This window comes from Saccoglossus kowalevskii, chromosome 14 (assembly GCF_978046115.1).
Source record: "Saccoglossus kowalevskii chromosome 14, keSacKowa6.1, whole genome shotgun sequence".
NCBI classification, from domain to species: Eukaryota; Metazoa; Hemichordata; class Enteropneusta; family Harrimaniidae; genus Saccoglossus; species Saccoglossus kowalevskii.
Window position 1 is genome coordinate 14,156,939 of NC_140654.1, and position 18,167 is coordinate 14,175,105.

General features: G+C 33.4%; 2 protein-coding genes and 2 long non-coding RNA genes across 4 annotated transcripts in view; all 4 read right to left on the bottom strand.

The window, feature by feature from the left end:
* Nucleotides 1-2,661: 2,661 nt before the first annotated feature.
* Nucleotides 2,662-7,761, bottom strand: LOC146734478 (uncharacterized). Its single transcript, XM_085507475.1, has 11 exons — nucleotides 7,632-7,761; nucleotides 6,877-6,972; nucleotides 6,704-6,778; nucleotides 6,252-6,341; nucleotides 5,681-6,011; nucleotides 5,218-5,291; nucleotides 5,048-5,110; nucleotides 4,282-4,371; nucleotides 3,270-3,305; nucleotides 2,990-3,133; nucleotides 2,662-2,765 (listed from the first exon to the last, which is right to left on the bottom strand). The coding sequence occupies exons 1-11, from the start codon at nucleotides 7,759-7,761 to the stop codon at nucleotides 2,662-2,664; spliced, it is 1,233 nt and encodes a 410-aa protein (XP_085363601.1).
* Nucleotides 7,762-8,282: 521 nt separating this feature from the next.
* Nucleotides 8,283-8,920, bottom strand: LOC146734479 (uncharacterized). Its single transcript, XR_014931577.1, has 3 exons — nucleotides 8,837-8,920; nucleotides 8,485-8,580; nucleotides 8,283-8,348 (listed from the first exon to the last, which is right to left on the bottom strand). It is a non-coding gene; the product is annotated as an uncharacterized LOC146734479 (long non-coding RNA).
* Nucleotides 8,921-10,091: 1,171 nt separating this feature from the next.
* LOC146734480 (uncharacterized) lies at nucleotides 10,092-11,338 on the bottom strand. The gene is made up of 3 exons (XR_014931576.1): nucleotides 11,293-11,338; nucleotides 10,285-10,320; nucleotides 10,092-10,147 (listed from the first exon to the last, which is right to left on the bottom strand). It is a non-coding gene; the product is annotated as an uncharacterized LOC146734480 (long non-coding RNA).
* Nucleotides 11,339-11,949: 611 nt separating this feature from the next.
* Nucleotides 11,950-18,167, bottom strand: part of LOC102804883 (apolipoprotein(a)-like) — a 35,585-nt gene continuing 29,367 nt past the window's right edge. The window contains exons 23-34 of the mRNA XM_085507476.1: nucleotides 17,837-18,167; nucleotides 17,387-17,460; nucleotides 16,643-16,738; nucleotides 16,403-16,492; nucleotides 15,008-15,103; nucleotides 14,104-14,199; nucleotides 13,747-13,842; nucleotides 13,574-13,648; nucleotides 13,123-13,212; nucleotides 12,552-12,882; nucleotides 12,229-12,302; nucleotides 11,950-12,020 (exon numbers count right to left, since the gene is read on the bottom strand). Coding sequence (XP_085363602.1) covers nucleotides 11,950-12,020; nucleotides 12,229-12,302; nucleotides 12,552-12,882; nucleotides 13,123-13,212; nucleotides 13,574-13,648; nucleotides 13,747-13,842; nucleotides 14,104-14,199; nucleotides 15,008-15,103; nucleotides 16,403-16,492; nucleotides 16,643-16,738; nucleotides 17,387-17,460; nucleotides 17,837-18,167 — 1,520 coding nt within the window. The remainder of the gene's footprint in view (nucleotides 12,021-12,228; nucleotides 12,303-12,551; nucleotides 12,883-13,122; nucleotides 13,213-13,573; nucleotides 13,649-13,746; nucleotides 13,843-14,103; nucleotides 14,200-15,007; nucleotides 15,104-16,402; nucleotides 16,493-16,642; nucleotides 16,739-17,386; nucleotides 17,461-17,836) is intronic.

Below are 18,167 nucleotides of genomic sequence, written 5' to 3' on the forward strand. Positions count from 1 at the left end.
ACCGTTTCATTATATGCCACACTGATTGAGCGACGTCGTTTTTACAGTGGCGACACTCAAATATTGCATCTTTTATTAAATGTTATATTGCGTATTAATAACAGTATAGAATATATACAAGAATTTATAAATTTTTGGTTCATAGTATACCTATACATGCTATTGATATAACTGGACAAATGATGAAGAAATATGCTAGTTATTTTGAAACTGTAAAGTAGACGGTTGGCGCAGTGATACCAATCTCCTGTTGGGTGAAGAGAACCTTTGGGGCACTGGATTGAATCCCGCGCAATGAGTACTCAGTGTGAAATAGCGTTCGCTTTCGGAGTACAAGTTTTATTTTGTTTTCATAATTCAAAGATAAGCCAGGTATGAAGGTTTTCTTCGTAAAATAATACTTTCCGCAATAAGTATCCAGAGATCACCAAGTGGTTGTACTCGTTGGTAATCACGTGCGATCTTGTTAGTTAGTATAGTAATTGTACTTTCAAATAATAATCGTAACTGACTGAGTGATGTTTACTAAAACGATCCAACCACACAGTGCCTTTCATATTTCAACTTTTTGTAGACGTTATGACAATGGTCGTATAATAATTGTACTTTCAAATAATAATCGTAACTGACTAAGTGATATTTAGTAAAACGATCCAACCACGCAGTTCCTTTCATATTTCAACTTTTTATAGACGTGGTGACAATGATCGTTGTTGGTTCTTCAGTTGTATTGAAATGTAACTTTACTAAAGACAATGGCGAATGTTATAGTTATATATAGTAAAACACATATTTGCTAATAAATTAAAGGCTTTAGATAGTTCATAACATATTTAAATAATCACTGTATTATTCTGATATTTGTGTTAATTACCTGGCTTCGTTGTGTTTACGTTCGTAGTTGGAGGGACAGACGTAGTGGTGACAATTATCGTTGTTGGCTCTTCAGTGGAAATGGGCTGTGTAGTAACTAAATACAAAGTAACACAACACAATATGACATTAACATATTGCTACCTATTTAGCAAAATGTTGGTTCTTCGGTAGAAATGAGGGTTGTTGTGACTGGAATCAATAAACCATGGCATACTAACTACGGTTCTATTGTTTTATAATAATATTAGCACACTGCAATATACTGGTGCAATTATTCGTATTAAAAATAAACTGTAATATATCATTGTATTCAAGTTATTTACCTGGTTCACTTGTGAGTACATTTGTAGATAGTGGTTCTGAAGTGGTAGTAAAAATAGTCGTTGCTGGTTCTTTGGTCGATATAGTAGTTGGATTGGCAGTGATAATGTTAGTCCTTACTTGCTCGGGAGAAATAGGTGTACTGCCTGGAAGCAGTAAATATTAGGTCGTTTATTAGAGTTTTATCATGTTATAGTAATCCTAGCATACTGCAATATACAGGCGCACTAATTTTAATTATAAACAATAATCTTTAATTTATCATTGTATTCTGCTATTTACCTGATTTAGTTGTGAGTAAATTTGTAGTTAGTGGTTCTGATGTAGTAGTAACAATGGTCGTTGTTGGTTCTTCAGTTGAAAGGAAAGATGGTGTAACTAAAGGCAATGTATGAGTGTAATAGTTAGTGATCGCAATATATTACCTGTATTTACACTACTTAATCGTACAAATAATATGCTTTCAATAGTTAAATAACTTTTTCAAACAACGCATCCCTGCATAAGCCTAATATGCGGATTATTATCTGGGACTGAATTATGACGACAATGGTCTTCGTTTTTAGTGGAAATGGACCGTGTAGCAACTAATACATAAAGCAACTTTTTTACTTTATTTATTTTGAATATTTACCTTCTACAGTTGTAAGTATATTTGTTGTTGGAAGTATTGGACTGGTAGTATCAATGGTAGTTGTTGGTTCTTTAGTGGATAAAGATTGTGACGTTACTAAATACATAAACATAAAGTTAGGGAACAATCATCGTACTTGCGCAAATCAGCCGTTGACGTTACTTTACAGGCCACATTGATTGAGTGGCGCTTTTTTTACATTGGCGACACATTAATAACAGTAAATACAAGAATTTATACATGTATGGTACATAGTATACCAAGACATGCTAATGGCATAACTAGGCGAATTAGGAAAAATATGCTAGTTATTTTGAAACTGTAAAATAGACGGTTGGCGCAGAGATACCAATCGCTCAGCGAGTACCCAATGTGAAATAGCGTTCGCTTTGCAAGTACAATTTTTTTGTATTCATAATTCAAAGATAAGCGAGGTATATCTCGACCATACAATGACATATGACGGTTTTTTCAGTAAAATAACACTTTCAACAATAAATACCCAGAGATCACAAAGTGACTGTACTCGTTAGTATTCATATACGATCCTGTTAGTCTGCAAAATCACTGACTGATTGAGGTTTAGTAAAACGGTCCAACCACGCAGTGTCTTTTAACTTTTTGAAGACGTGGTAACAATAGCTGTTGTTGGTTCTTTAGTTGTATTGAAATGTGCCGTAACTAAAGGCAATGGAGAATGTTATAGTTGTGTATAGTAAAACACATTTCCCGTACCATACTTTTACCTACCAGCCATCATATTTGTTCATAAAGACTTTCGACAGTTCATAACATATTTAAATAATCAATGTATAATTCTGATATTTTTGTTAATTAACTGGCTTAGTTGTGTGGACGTTTGTAGTTAGTGGGACTAAAGTAGTGGTGGCAACGTTCGGTGTCGGCTCTTCAGTGGAAATGGGCTGTGTAGTAACTAAATACAAAGTAACAGAACACAATATTACATTAACATATTGCTACCTATTTACCAAAATGTTAGTTTGTCAGTAGGGATGAGGGTTGTTGTGCCTACTAAACTAGGTCTACTAACCACGCTTTTATTGTTTTTTAATAATCGTAGCACACTGCAAAATACCGGTGCAATAATTCGTATTAAAAAAATAAACTTGAATATATCATTGTATTCGTGTTATTTACCTGGTTCAGTTGTGAGTACATTTCTCGTTAGTGGTTCTGAAGTAGTAGTAAAAATGGTCGTTGATGGTTCTTTGGTCGATATAGTAGCTGGACCGGTAGTGACAATGTTAGTTCTTACTTGCTCAGTAGAAATAGGTGTACTGCCTGGAAGCAATAAATAATAAGTCGTTTATTAGAGTTTTGTTATTTTATCGTAATCCTAGCACACTGCAATTTACAGGCGCACTAATTTTTATTACAAACAATAATCTTTAAAGATCTTTGTTTTCGTGTTATTTACCTGGTTCAGTTGTGGGTACATTTGTAGTTAGTTGTTCTGAAATAGTAGTAAGAATGTTGCTAGTTCTTTTGTCGATATTAGCAGTGTCACAAGTAAAGGTATGATAAATAGTTGGTGAAAATAATTTATTACCTGCAACGCATCTTTCCTCATAAGCAACATACTTACTAACACATACATGCTTTCAATAGATCGTAATATATTAGAACAATGCATGATTGCCTTATCCTATTTGTTTATATATATTTGTGTTAATTTCATAGCATGGTGTTGATTACATATAACGTGGTAGTAATGGTTACAATGGTAGTTTTCAGTTATGTGGTAGAAATAGATTGTGTACATACATAAAGTAACCACCATATCACAATATAATTCCTATACCTTATTGTCATCTCCTATCCAAAATACTCACTGGGAAATATATTTATTTCACAGTTTCAGTAAACTAATATAAATACTATCAAACATTTAACAAAATATTCCATATTCTCTTACACATATTTATTTCCGAATGCATCTAACTCACTGGTCGGGTGCAGACATAAGTTTCCAACCAAATTAGTTTGATTATGACTGATATGTGGTGGATGCCATAAGTTGAGCAGTATGTGTACACTCATTCTATGTAATGTATTATCTAAGTGCTCGCATACAAAATTAGGCCATTTCTTCACACGTTCACAGCCTCATGACACAGCAACGAATTGTGACATCATGACAATTGTGGCCAAATACTTTCAATGTATATTCGTTGAAAAATGGCTTATATATGTGTAAAAATGCCAGATAGACGGTTTTACACATATTATAAGCATATATTCCCAATACTCCACATTTATGTGACGTCACCTTGGCCGTGGGTCTCGTGTGACTCGATCAGTGTGCCGTCACATTTCTCCGGATTACAGACAATTATACGAAATTACGAAAGCACTTAATGTGCAATCATATAATATCTAGAACATATTATAACAAAACAACAAGCAATCATTATTATAAATATATTTACCTGGTTTCGTTGTGATTACCTCTGTAGTTGGTAGTGCTGATGTGACAATGGTCGTCGGTGACTCTTCAGTGGAAATGGAATTTGTGGTACCTAAGCATAGAAAGTAACAATTAGATACATAAATTTCTTCTGAAAATTACTTCCAAAAATGATCAGCCAACATTGAAAGTGTCACAGTATTTCGTAACTAGTTTGCAAACAAGAATGTTTTTTTTATGATTTTTATGTGGAAATTTAACTTTTTCAGTTGTAAGTATATTTGTAGTTAGAGGTGCTGAATTAGCAGTGACAGTAGTAGTTGTTGATTTTTCAGTGGAAATCATTTTTGTAGTTACTAAATATAGAAAGTAACAGTTAGTATATACTCTTATATCACTTGCAGCACATTACCACCTACAAATTGAGATGCTCATTCACATTTTTTTGAAAATGAAAATGAATTCCATGAAATGAAAAGTCTTGTGTCTTTTTTGGGAGTTAGGCATGTATTAACTGTTTTAACATATATTTGCAGTGATGAAGTAAAACACACAAAATTGTGGTTTAAAGTCGCTTACCGTTTACAAGGCAAATATAAATTGATAGTGTCATATATAATCGCACATATTTTTGGTGACACAATGAAAGGAAATAAATTTTATATTAATTGATTAATCGTTACACAGATTGAGTTCGTATTGCAAATATAAACGGATGGTGATTTTCTGGTATGAATACACACAATATTTCTGTGATACAAAATATGAACTTAAATCTTAGAAATTACCTGACTCAGTAGAACCACTATTCGTTGTGATTGGTGCTACTTCCGTGGAAACGAAGCAGCCAGCTGAAATTATTAAATTACATGGTCATTGTTGAGACGTGACTGAATACATGGTATCGATGACGGAATATACATAAATGATATAATCAATATCTTAACAAAACACTTACGGATTGGTGTTTGGCATATATATCCTCTCTTTGCATTGCAGTTGTTATCATCCCACTTGTATGCGCGTTTCTTCCTGAAAAACAAACAAAAACAAACACATTAACAATTGTGTCTCTCTTACCAGAATTACAGAATCGATTATTCGAAAACTTGAATGAAAACAATCATTTTCCCGAAATTTATAAATATTGGTTTCAAAAAATCATTGTGAAAGAAAATTTATGTTATTGCATAAACACAATATTTAATTAGAGAAGAACACATTTTTAGATTAATCATGAATTGAAGAAAACCCGTTGTACTGTCAGGTTGTATATGAATCATTTCGATATTTGCATTATTCTTAAGGAGAACATGTACAGACACTTTTGTACGGCGGTTGATGATATTCTAATATAAATATCGTAACAATACTCTTTTACTCTGGCATGCGTTATATTTATAAAGTATTTCAAAGCTTACCACACTTGTACGCAGTCTTGTCCTTCTCCGGATTGTTGTACTTTATTATTTGGCTCTCCTTTTGCCCACGCTGTCCACCCAAATACATCTCCATTTAACCATTCAAATGTACCTTCTGTAGACAGGTCATTAAGCCCTATCCAATACCCACGCACGCCATTATCGAAATTACCGTTCATGATAAATGTCCGAACGTTTTGGAAAACTGACTGAGTATGCAATGAAGCCAGCACCCCACCCATGAACTCACATTGGCTTTTAGATGCATGCCACGTCCTTTTTTCGGTACCCACGCTGTATCTGTCGCAGTTTACATCAATGTATGGCAACCCTGAAACGAACACAGCATCAAATATTGTGTAACATACGTTCTCATTCGTCCATTTGACTCAGTTGTGGGTACATTTATTAGTAGTTAGTGGTTCTGAAGTAGTATAGACAATGTTTGTTGTTGGTACCAAAGTATAAAAGAATGACGTGGAGACTAAAATCACAAGGCTTTCATGATGTCAAGGTTAATTAGAGCACACCACTTTATATAGCACAATATTATTATATAAGTGGTATGTACCTGGCTGTGTTGTGACTTCACTTGTTGTTGGTGGCATGGTAGATATAATGGTCGCCATTGGTTCTCCAGTGGTTTTATGTGATGTAATTCCTGTCATTACACGCATGTGAACAAAGAACAATATGGAACAATATCATTGTATCTGTAGTCTTTATCTGTTGAAATGCTTTTTTACAGATAAGCATGAATCTTTATATTGCTATATTTGTAGTTAATGGGACAGAATTAGTTGAGACATTATTCGCCATCTTTCAGTGGAAATTGAATGCAAAATAACTTAAGACATAAGTAGACACTGTCAGGTAGAGCATATAGTGTATATAGTTATAGTGTATCTATACTATATTACTACTGCCTAACCCAAATGTTCACACACGTATGAAATGATTTCAGTGTTTCGTAACTATTTTTTATACTACAACTGCTTTATTTAATTTATTTATAATATTTACCTTGCTCAGTTGTAGTTGTTGGACTGGCAGTGACAGTGTTAGTTCTTACTTCCTCGGTAGGAATAGATGTATTGACTAGAAGCAATAAATAATAGGTCGTTTATATATGCAGGCGTACTAATTCTTATTACAAACACTAATCTTCAATATATTCTTGTATTCGTGTTATTTACCTGATTCAGTTGTGGGTACATTTGTAGTTATAGGTTCTGAAGTAGTAGTAACAATGGTAGTTGCTGGTTCTTCAGTTGAAAGGAAAGGTGTCGTAACTAAAGGCAATGTATGAGTGTAATAATTGGTGATCGCAATATATTACCTGAACTGTGTTGTTTCCGGACATTACTTACAAATAACATGATTTCAATGGTTAAATAACGTTTTTAAAAAAAACGCATCCTTGCATAAGCCTAATATGTCTATCAATCGTTTCATTATAGGCCACACTGATTGAGCGACGTCGTTTTTACAGTGGCGACACTCAAATATAACATCTTTTATTAAATATTATATTGCGTATTAATAACAGTATAGAATATATACAAGAATTTATAAATTTTTGGTTCATAGTATACCTATACATGCTATTGATATAACTGGACGAATGATGAAGAAATATGCTAGTTATTTTGAAACTGTAAAGTAGACGGTTGGCGCAGTGATACCAATCTCCTGTTGGGTGAAGAGAACCTTTTGGGCACTGGATTGAATCCCGCTCAATGATTACCCAGTGTGAAATAGCGTTCGCTTTCGGAGTACAAATTTTTTTGTTTTCATAATTCAAAGATAAGCCAGGTATGAAGGTTTTCTTCGTAAAATAATACTTTCCGCAATAAGTATCCAGAGATCACCAAGTGGCTGTACTCGTTGGTAATCACGTGCGATCTTGTTAGTTAGTATATTAATTGTACTTTCAAATAATAATCGTTACTGACTGAGTGATGTTTAGTAAAACGATCCAACCACGCAGTGCCTTTCATATTTCTACTTTGTATAGACGTGGTGACAATGGTCGTTGTTGGTTCTTCAGTTGTATTGAAATGTAACTTTACTAAAGACATTGGCGAATGTTATAGTTATATATAGTAAAACACATACTTGCTCATAAAGGAAAAGCTTTCGATAGTTCATAACATATTTAAATAATCACTGTATTATTCTGATATTTGAGTTAATTACCTGGCTTCGTTGTGCTTACGTCCGTAGTTGGTGGGACAGACGTAGTGGTGACAATGTTCGTTGTCGGTTCTTCAGTGGAAATGGGCTGTGTAGAAACTAAACACAGAGTAACAAAACACAATCTTACATTAACATATTGATACCTATTTACTAAAATGTTGGTTCTTCAGTAGAGATGAAGATTGTTGTGACTGGAATCAATAAACCATGGCATACTAACTACGGTTCTATTGTTTTATAATAATATTAGCACACTGCAATATACTGATGCAATTATTTCTATTAAAAATAAACTGTAATATATCATTGTATTCGAGTTATTTACCTGGTTCACTTGTGAGTTCATTTGTAGATAGTGGTTCTGAAGTGGTAGTAAAAATAGTCGTTGCTGGTTCTTTGGTCGATATAGTAGTTGGATTGGCAGTGATAATGTTAGTCCTTACTTGCTCGGGAGAAATAGGTGTACTGCCTGGAAGCAGTAAATATTAGGTCGTTTATTAGAGTTTTATCATTTTACAGTAATCCTAGCATACTGCAATATACAGGCGCACTAATTTTAATTATAAACAATAATCTTTAATTTATCATTGTATTCTGCTATTTACCTGATTTAGTTGTGAGTAAATTTGTAGTTAGTGGTTCTGATGTAGTAGTAACAATGGTCGTTGTTGGTTCTTCAGTTGAAAGGAAAGATGTTGTAACTAAAGGCAATGTATGAGTGTAATAGTTAGTGATGGCAATTTATTACCTGTATTTACACTACTTAATCGTACAAATAATATGCTTTCAATAGTTAAATAACTTTTTTAAACAACACATCCCTGCATAAGTCTAATATGCGGATTATTACCTGGGACTGAATTATAACGACAATGGTCTTCGTTTTTAGTGGAAATGGACCGTGTAGCAACTAATACATAAAGCAACTTTTTTACTTTATTTATTTTGAATATTTACCTTCTACAGTTGTAAGTATATTTGTTGTTGGAAGTATTGGACTGGTAGTATCAATGGTAGTTGTTGGTTCTTTAGTGGATAAAGATTGTGAAGTTACTAAATACATAAAGACAAAGTTAGGGAACAATCATCGTACTTGCGCAAATCAGACGTTGACGTTACTTTATAGGCCACATTGATTGAGTGGCGCTTTTTTTACATTGGCGACACATTAATAACAGTAAATACAAGAATTTATACATTTATGGTACATAGTATACCTAGACATGCTAATGGCATAACTAGGCAAATTAGGAAAAATATGCTAGTTATTTTGATTCTGTAAAATAGACGGTTGGCGCAGAGATACCAATCGCTCAGCGAGTACCCAATGTGAAATAGCGTTCGCTTTGCAAGTACAATTTTTTTTGTATTCATAATTCAAAGATAAGCGGGGTATATCTCGACCATCCAATGACATATGACGGTTTTTTCAGTAAAATAACACTTTCAACAATAAATATCCAGAGATCAAAAAGTGACTGTACTTGTTTGTATTCATATGCGATCCTGTTAGTCTGCAAAATTGTATATTACTGACTGATTGAGGTTTAGTAAAACGATCCAACCACGCAGTGTCTTTTAACTTTTTGAAGACGTGGTAACAATAGCTGTTGTTGGTTCTTTAGTTTGAAATGTGCCGTAACTAAAGGCAATGGAGAATGTTATAGTTGTGTATAGTAAAACACATTTCCCGTACCATACTTTTACCTGCCAGCCATCATATTTGTTCATAAATTAAAGACTTTCGACAGTTCATAACATATTTAAATAATCAATGTATAATTCTGATATTTGTGTTAATTACCTGGCTTCGTTGTGTGGACGTTTGTAGTTAGTGGGACTAAAGTAGTGGTGACAACGTTCGGTGTCGGCTCTTCAGTGGAAATGGGCTGTGTAGTAACTAAATACAAAGTAACAGAACACAATATTACATTAACATATTGCTACCTATTTACCAAAATGTTAGTTTGTCAGTAGGAATGAGGGTTGTTGTGCCTACTAAACTAGGTCTACTCACCACGCTTTTATTGTTTTATAATAATCGTAGCACACTGCAAAATACCGGTGCAATAATTCGTATTAAAAAAATAAACTTGAATATATCATTGTATTTGTGTTATTTACCTGGTTCAGTTGTGAGTACATTTCTCGTTAGTGGTTCTGGAGTAGTAGTAAAAATGGTCGTTGATGGTTCTTTGGTCGATATAGTAGCTGGACCGGTAGTGACAATGTTAGTTCTTACTTGCTCAGTAGAAATAGGTGTACTGCCTGGAAGCAATAAATAATAAGTCGTTTATTAGAGTTTTGTTATTTTATCGTAATCCTAGCACACTGCAATTTACAGGCGCACTGATTTTTATTACAAACAATAATCTTTAATATATCTTTGTTTTCGTGTTATTTACCTGGTTCAGTTGTGGGTACATTTGTAGTTAGTTGTTCTGAAATAGTAGTAAGAATGTTGCTAGTTCTTTTGTCGATATTAGTAGTGTCACAAGTAAAGGTATGATAAATAGTTGGTGAAAATAATTTATTACCTGCAACGCATCTTTCCTCATAAGCAACATACTTACTAACACATACATGCTTTCAATAGATCGTAATTTATTTGAACAATGCATGATTGCCTTATCCTATTTGTTTATATATATCTGTGTTAATTTCATAGCATGGTGTTGATTACATATAACGTTGTGATAAAGGTTACAATGGTAGTTTTCAGTTATGTGGTAGAAATAGATTGTGTACATACATAAAGTAACAACCATATCACAATATATTTCCTATACCTTATTGTCATCTCCTATCCAAAATACTCACTGGGAAATATATTTATTTCACAGTTTCAGTAAACTAATATAAATACTATCAAACATTGAACAAAATATTCCATATTCTCTTACACATATTTGTTTCAGAATGCATCTAACTCACTGGTCGGGTGCAGACATAAGTTTCCAACCAAATTAGTTTGATTATGACTAATATGTGGTGGATGCCATAAGTTGAGCAGTATGTGTACACTCATTCTATGTAATGTATTATCTAAGTGCTCGCATACAAAATTAAGCCATTTCTTCACACGTTCACAGCCTCATGACACAGCAACGAATTGTGACATCATGACTATTGTGGCCAAATACTTTCAATGTATATTCGTTGAAAAATGGCTTATATATGTGTGACAATGCCAGATAGACGGTTTTACACATATTATAAGTATATATTCCCAATACTCCACATTTATGTGACGTCACCTTGGCCGTGGGTCTCGTGTGACTCGATCAGTGTGCCGTCACATTTATTCGGATTACAGACAATTATACGAAATTACGAAAGCACTTTGCAATAATATAATATCTAGAACATATTATTACAAAACAACAAGCAATCATTATTATAAATATATTTACCTGGTTTCGTTGTGATTACCTCTGTAGTTGGTAGTGCTGATGTGACAATGGTCGTTGGTGACTCTTCAGTGGAAATGGAATTTGTGGTACCTAAGCATAGAAAGTAACAATTAGATTCATAAATTTCTTCTGAAAATTACCTTCAAAAATGATCAGCCAACATTGAAAATGTCACAGTATTTCGTAACTAGTTTGCAAACAAGAATGTTTTTTTTTATGATTTTTATGTGGAAATTTAACTTTTTCATTTGTAAGTATATTTGTAGTTAGAGGGGCTGAATTAGTAGTGACAGTAGTAGTTGTTGATTTTTCAGTGGAAATCATTTTTGTAGTTACTAAATATAGAAAGTAACATTTAGTATATACTCTTATATCACTTGCAGCACATTACCACCTACAAATTGAGATGCTCATTCACATTTTTTTGAAAATGAAAATGAATTCCATGAAATGAAAAGTCTTGTGTCTTTTTTGGGAGTTAGGCATGTATTAACTGTTTTAACATATATTTGCAGTGATGAAGTAAACCACACAAAATTGTGTTTTAAAGTCGCTTACCGTTTTCAAGGCAAATATAAATTGATAGTGTCATATATAATCGCACATTTTTTGGTGACACAATGAAAGGAAATAAATTTTATATTAATTGATTAATCGTTACACAGATTGAGTTCGTATTGCAAATATAAACGGATGGTGATTTTCTGGTATGAATACACACAATATTTCTGTGATACAAAATATGAACTTAAATCTTAGAAATTACCTGACTCAGTAGAACCACTATTCGTTGTGATTGGTGCTACTTCCGTGGAAACGAAGCAGCCAGCTGAAATTATTAAATTACATGGTCATTGTTGAGACGTGACTGAATACATGGTATCGATGTCGGAATATACATAAATGATATAATCAATATCTTAACAAAACACTTACGGATTGGTGTTTGGCATATATATCCTCTCTTTGCATTGCAGTTGTTATCATCCCACTTGTATGCGCGTTTCTTCCTGAAAAACAAACAAAAACAAACACATTAACAATTGTGTCTCTCTTACCAGAATTACAGAATCGATTATTCGAAAACTTGAATGAAAACAATCATTTTCCCGAAATTTATAAATATTGGTTTCAAAAAATCATTGTGAAAGAAAATTTATGTTATTGCATAAACACAATATTTAATTCTAATATAAATATCGTAACAATACTCTTTTACTCTGGCATGCGTTATATTTATAACATATTTCAAAGCTTACCACACTTGTACGCAGTCTTGTCCTTCTCCGGATTGTTGTACTTTATTATTTGGCTCTCCTTTTGCCCACGCTGTCCACCCAAATACATCTCCATTTAACCATTCAAATGTACCTTCTGTAGACAGGTCATGAAGCCCTATCCAATACCCACGCACGCCATTATCGAAATTACCATTCATGATAAATGTCCGAACGTTTTGGAAAACTGACTGAGTATGCAATGAAGCCAGCACCCCACCCATGAACTCACATTGGCTTTTAGATGCATGCCACGTCCTTTTTTCGGTACCCACGCTGTATCTGTCGCAGTTTACATCAATGTATGGCGACCCTGAAACGAACACAGCATCAAATATTGTGTAACATACGTTCTCATGCGTCCATTTGACTCAGTTGTGGGTACATTTATTAGTAGTTAGTGGTTCTGAAGTAGTATAGACAATGTTTGTTGTTGGTACCACAGTATAAAAGAATTGCGTGATGACTAAAATCACAAGGTTTTCATGATGTCAAGGTTAATTAGAGCACACCACTTTATATAGCACAATATTATTATATAAATGGTATTTACCTGGCTGTGTTGTGACTTCACTTGTTGTTGGTGGCATGGTAGATATAATGGTCGCCATTGGTTCTCCAGTGGTTTTATGTGATGTAATTCCTGTCATTACACGCATGTGAACAAAGAACAATATGGAACAATATCATTGTATCTGTAGTTTTTATCTGTTTAAATGCTTTTTTACAGATAAGCATGCATCTTTATATTACTAATTTGTAGTTAATGGGACGGAATGAGTTGAGACATTATTCGCCATCTTTCAGCGGAAATTGAATGCAAAATAACTTAAGACATAAGTAGACACTGTCAGGTAGAGCATATAGTGTATATAGTTATAGTGTATCTATACTATATTACTACTCCCTAACCCAAATGATCACACACGTATGAAATGATTTCAGTGTTTCGTAACTATTTTTTATACTAAATCTGTTTTATTTAATTTATTTATAATATTTACCTTGCTCAGTTGTAGTTGTTGGACTGGCAGTGACAGTGTTAGTTCTTACTTCCTCGGTAGGAATAGATGTAGTGCCTGGAAGCAATAAATAATAGGTCGTTTATATATGCAGGCGTACTAATTCTTATTATAAACAATAATCTTCAATATATTCTTGTATTCGTGTTATTTACCTGATTCAGTTGTGGGTACATTTGTAGTTATAGGTTCTGAAGTAGTAGTAACAATGGTAGTTGCTGGTTCTTCAGTTGAAAGGAAAGGTTTCGTAACTAAAGGCAATGTATGAGTGTAATAGTTGGTGATCGCAATATATCACCTGAACTGTGTTGTTTCCGGACATTACTTACAAATGACATGATTTCAATAGTTAAATAACGTTTTAAAAAAACGCATCCTTGCATAAGCCTAATATGTCTTATTACCTGTGACTGAAATAGTGATGACAATCGTCGTCGTTTTTAGTGGAAATGAATAGTACAGTAATTAATACATAGAATAACTGATTTACTTCATTTATTTCGAATATTTACCTTGTTCAGTTGTAAGTATATTTATAGTTGGAGGTATTGGACTTGTGGTATCAATGGTCATTGTTGGTATCTTAGTGGACATGGATTGTGTCGTTACTAAATACATAAAGATAAAGTTAGAGAAAAATTATCCTACTGGCGTAAATCAACCGTTTCATTATATGCCACACTGATTGAGCGACGTCGTTTTTACAGTGGCGACACTCAAATATAGCATCTTTTATTAAATGTTATATTGCGTATTAATAACAGTATAGAATATATACAAGAATTTATAATTTTTTGGTTAATAGTATACCTATACATGCTATTGATATAACTGGACGAATGATGAAGAAATATGCTAGTTATTTTGAAACTGAAAAGTAGACGGTTGGCGCAGTGATACCAATCTCCTGTTGGGTGAAGAGAACCTTTGGGGCACTGGATTGAATCCCGCTCAATGAGTACCCAGTGTGAAATAGCGTTCGCTTTCGGAGTACAAGTTTTTGTTTGTTTTCATAATTCAAAGATAAGCCAGGTATGAAGGTTTTCTTCGTAAAATAATACTTTCCGCAATAAGTATCCAGAGATCACCAAGTGGCTGTACTCGTTGGTAATCACGTGCGATCTTGTTAGTTAGTATAGTAATTGTACTTTCAAATAATAATCGTAACTGACTGAGTGATGTTTAGTAAAACGATCGAACCACGCAGTGCCTTTCATATTTCAACTTTTTATAGACGTGGTGACAATGATCGTTGTTGGTTCTTCAGTTGTATTGAAATGTAACTTTACTAAAAACAATGGCGAATGTTATAGTTATATATAGTAAAACACATACTTGCTCATAAATTAAAAGCTTTCGATAGTTCATAACATATTTAAATAATCACTGTATTATTCTGATATTTGAGTTAATTACCTGGCTTCGTTGTGTTTACGTTCGTACTTGGTGGGACAGACGTAGTGGTGACAATATTCGTTGTCGGCTCGTCAGTGGAAATGGGCTGTGTAGAAACTAAACACAGAGTAACAAAACACAAACTTACATTAACATATTGCTACCTATTTACTAAAATGTTGGTTCTTCAGTAGAGATGAGGATTGTTGTGACTGGATTCAATAAACCATGGCATACTAACTACGGTTCTATTGTTTTATAATAAGCCTAGCACACTGCATACTGGTGCAATAATTCGTATTAAAAATAAACTTGAATCATTGTATTTGTGTTATTTACCTGGTTCAGTTGTGAGTACATTTGTAGTTAGTTGTTTTGAAGTGGTAGTAAAAATGGTAGTTGCTGGTTCTTTGATCGATATGAGCAATGTGACAAGTAAAGGCATGGTAAATAGTTAGTGAATATAATCTATTACCTGCAATCTTTCTTCATAAGAAACCTGATCACTAACACATAAAATGCTTTCAATAGTTCGTAATTTAATTTAACAATGCATGATTGCCTTATCCTATTTGTTTATCAAAATGTGTCTAAATTTCATAGAATGGTTTTGATAACATATATTGTTGATTGAGATGAAGTAATGGTGACATTGGTGTTATTTTCCATTTCTTTAGTAAAAAATAGATTGTGTACATGCATAAAGCAACAGCAATATTACAATCAAATATTGCCTTACACCTTATCGCGATCTCCTATCCAAAATGCTCACTCATAAATAAATGTATTTCACAGTTTCGGTAACGAATATAAACACTATCACTCGTTTAACAATATATTCCATATTCTTTTACACATATTTATTTTAGAATGCATCTAACTCACTGGTCGTGTTCAGACATAAGGTTTCTAACCAAAACATTTTGATTATAACTGATATGTGGGGGTGCCACAAGTTGAGCAGTATGTGTGCAATAATTCTCTGTTTTGTAATGTATTGTCTAATTCCTCGCATACAAATGTATGCGTTTTCCTCACACATACACAGCCTATAGTGACACAGCCATGAATTGTGACATCATGACAATTCTGACCAAATACTTGCAATATAGTCTCAACATATATTCGTTGAAAATGGCCTATATATATGTGTGACAATGCCAGATGAACGGTTTTACATATATTATATGTTTATATTTCCTATACCATTTATTTGACGTCATCTTGATAGTGGGTATCGTGTGGCTCGGGCGGATGCGGCCACGAAACAAAGATTCACTCGTTGAGTATGACGTCACATTTATTCCCAATACTGACGATTATAAACAATTACAAATGCATTTGATGTACAATCATATAATGTCTATAACATATTATTACAAAACAACAATTGGTCATTGTTCTAGAGATACTTACCTGGCTTCGTTGTGATTACCTCTGTAGTTGGTAGTGCTGATGTGACAATTGTCGTCGGTGATTCTTCAGTGGAAATCGATTGTGTGGTACCTAAGTATAGAAGTAACAGTTATATTCATTAATTGTTTCTTGATAATAAAAAAAACTTGATCAGCCAACATTGAAAATTTCGCAGTGTTTCGTAATCAGTTTGAAAACTAGAATTTTTTTTTGTTTTTTATTTTGCCTGTTGAAAATTACCTTGTTTAGTTGTAAGTATATTCGTAGTTGGAGGTGCTAAACTGGCAGTGACAGTAGTAGTTGTTGCTTCTTCAGTGGAAATGATTTGTGTAGTTACTAAATATTAAAAGTAACACTTAGTATACATTCGTATATCACCTACAGAATATTACTGCCTAAAAACTAAGATGCCCATTAACATATTTGTGAAAATGAAAGTGAAAAGCCTTGTGTTATTTCAACATAATAAGTAAATATTTGTGGGAGTTAGGTCCGAGTTACTTAACGCAATAATGTAATAAATGGTTTAACTTATATTTGCGGTGATGAATTAAACCACACAAATTTGTATTTAAAAGTAGCTTCTCGTTTTCATGGCAAATATAACTTGATAGTGTTATATATAATCGCACATATTTTTGTGATACAAGATAAGGGAATATATTTCATGCATTTACCTGTCTCAGTAGAACAACTGCTAATTGATTAATTCTTACACAGAATGAGTTTTTATTGCAAATATAAACTGATGGTATTTCTTCGGTATGAATACACACAAGATCGCAGATATATCTGTGTTACAAAATAAATCTTAAAAGTTTACCTGACTCAGTTGACCAACTAATCGTTGGTGCTACTTCTGTGGAAACTGAGCAGCCAGCTGAAATTATTAAATTACATAGTCATTGTTGAGACGTGAATGAATACATGGTATCGATGACGGAATATACATAATTTATATAACCAGTATTAGTACACACTTACGGATTGGTGTTTGGCATATATATCCACGTTTTGCATTGCAGTTGTTATCATCCCACTTGTATGCGCGTCTCTTCCTGAAAAAAAACACTTTAACACTTGCTTCTCTCTGACCAGAATTGCAGAATCGATTATTCGATAACTTGAATGAAAACAATCATTTTCTCGAAATTTATAAATATTGGTTAGAAGAAATCACTTTGAAAGCAAATTTATGTTATTGCATTAACGCAATATTTAATTATAGAAGAACACATTTTTAGATTAATCATGAATTGAAGAAAACCTGTTTTACTGTCAGGTCGTATATGAATCATCTCTATATTTGCATTATCCTTAAAGAACATGTACAGGCACTTTAGTACGGCTGTTAATGATATTCTGATATAAATATCGTAACAATACTCTTTTACTCTGGCACGTGTTATATTTATAAAGGTTTTCAAAGCTTACCACACTTGTACACAGTCTTGTCCTTCTACGGATTGTTGTACTTTATTATTTGGCTCTCCCTTTGCCCACGCTGTCCATCCAAATACATCTCCATTTAACCATTCAAATGAACCTTCTGTAGACAGGTCATTAAGCCCTATCCAATACCCACGCACACCGTTATCGAAATTACCGTTCATGATAAATGTCCGAACGTTTTGGAAAACTGACTGAGTATGCAATGAAGCCAGAACTCCACCCAGTGACTCACATTGACTTTTAGATGCATGCCAGGTCCTTTTTTCGGTATCCACGCTGTATCTGTCACAGTTTACATCAGTGTATGGCGACC

Excerpts from the sequence above, each read along its gene's own strand:
- LOC146734478 (XM_085507475.1), bottom strand. The coding sequence starts at position 7,761 with ATGTCTTTAGTAAAGTTACATTTCAATACAACTGAAGAACCAACAACG. Across the intron at positions 6,012-6,251 it reads TGAAGTCACAACACAGCCAG|GGTTGCCATACATTGATGTA; the intron begins GTACATACCACT and ends TGTTCGTTTCAG. Across the intron at positions 3,134-3,269 it reads TGTACCCACAACTGAACCAG|GCAGTACACCTATTTCTACT; the intron begins GTAAATAACACG and ends TATTGCTTCCAG.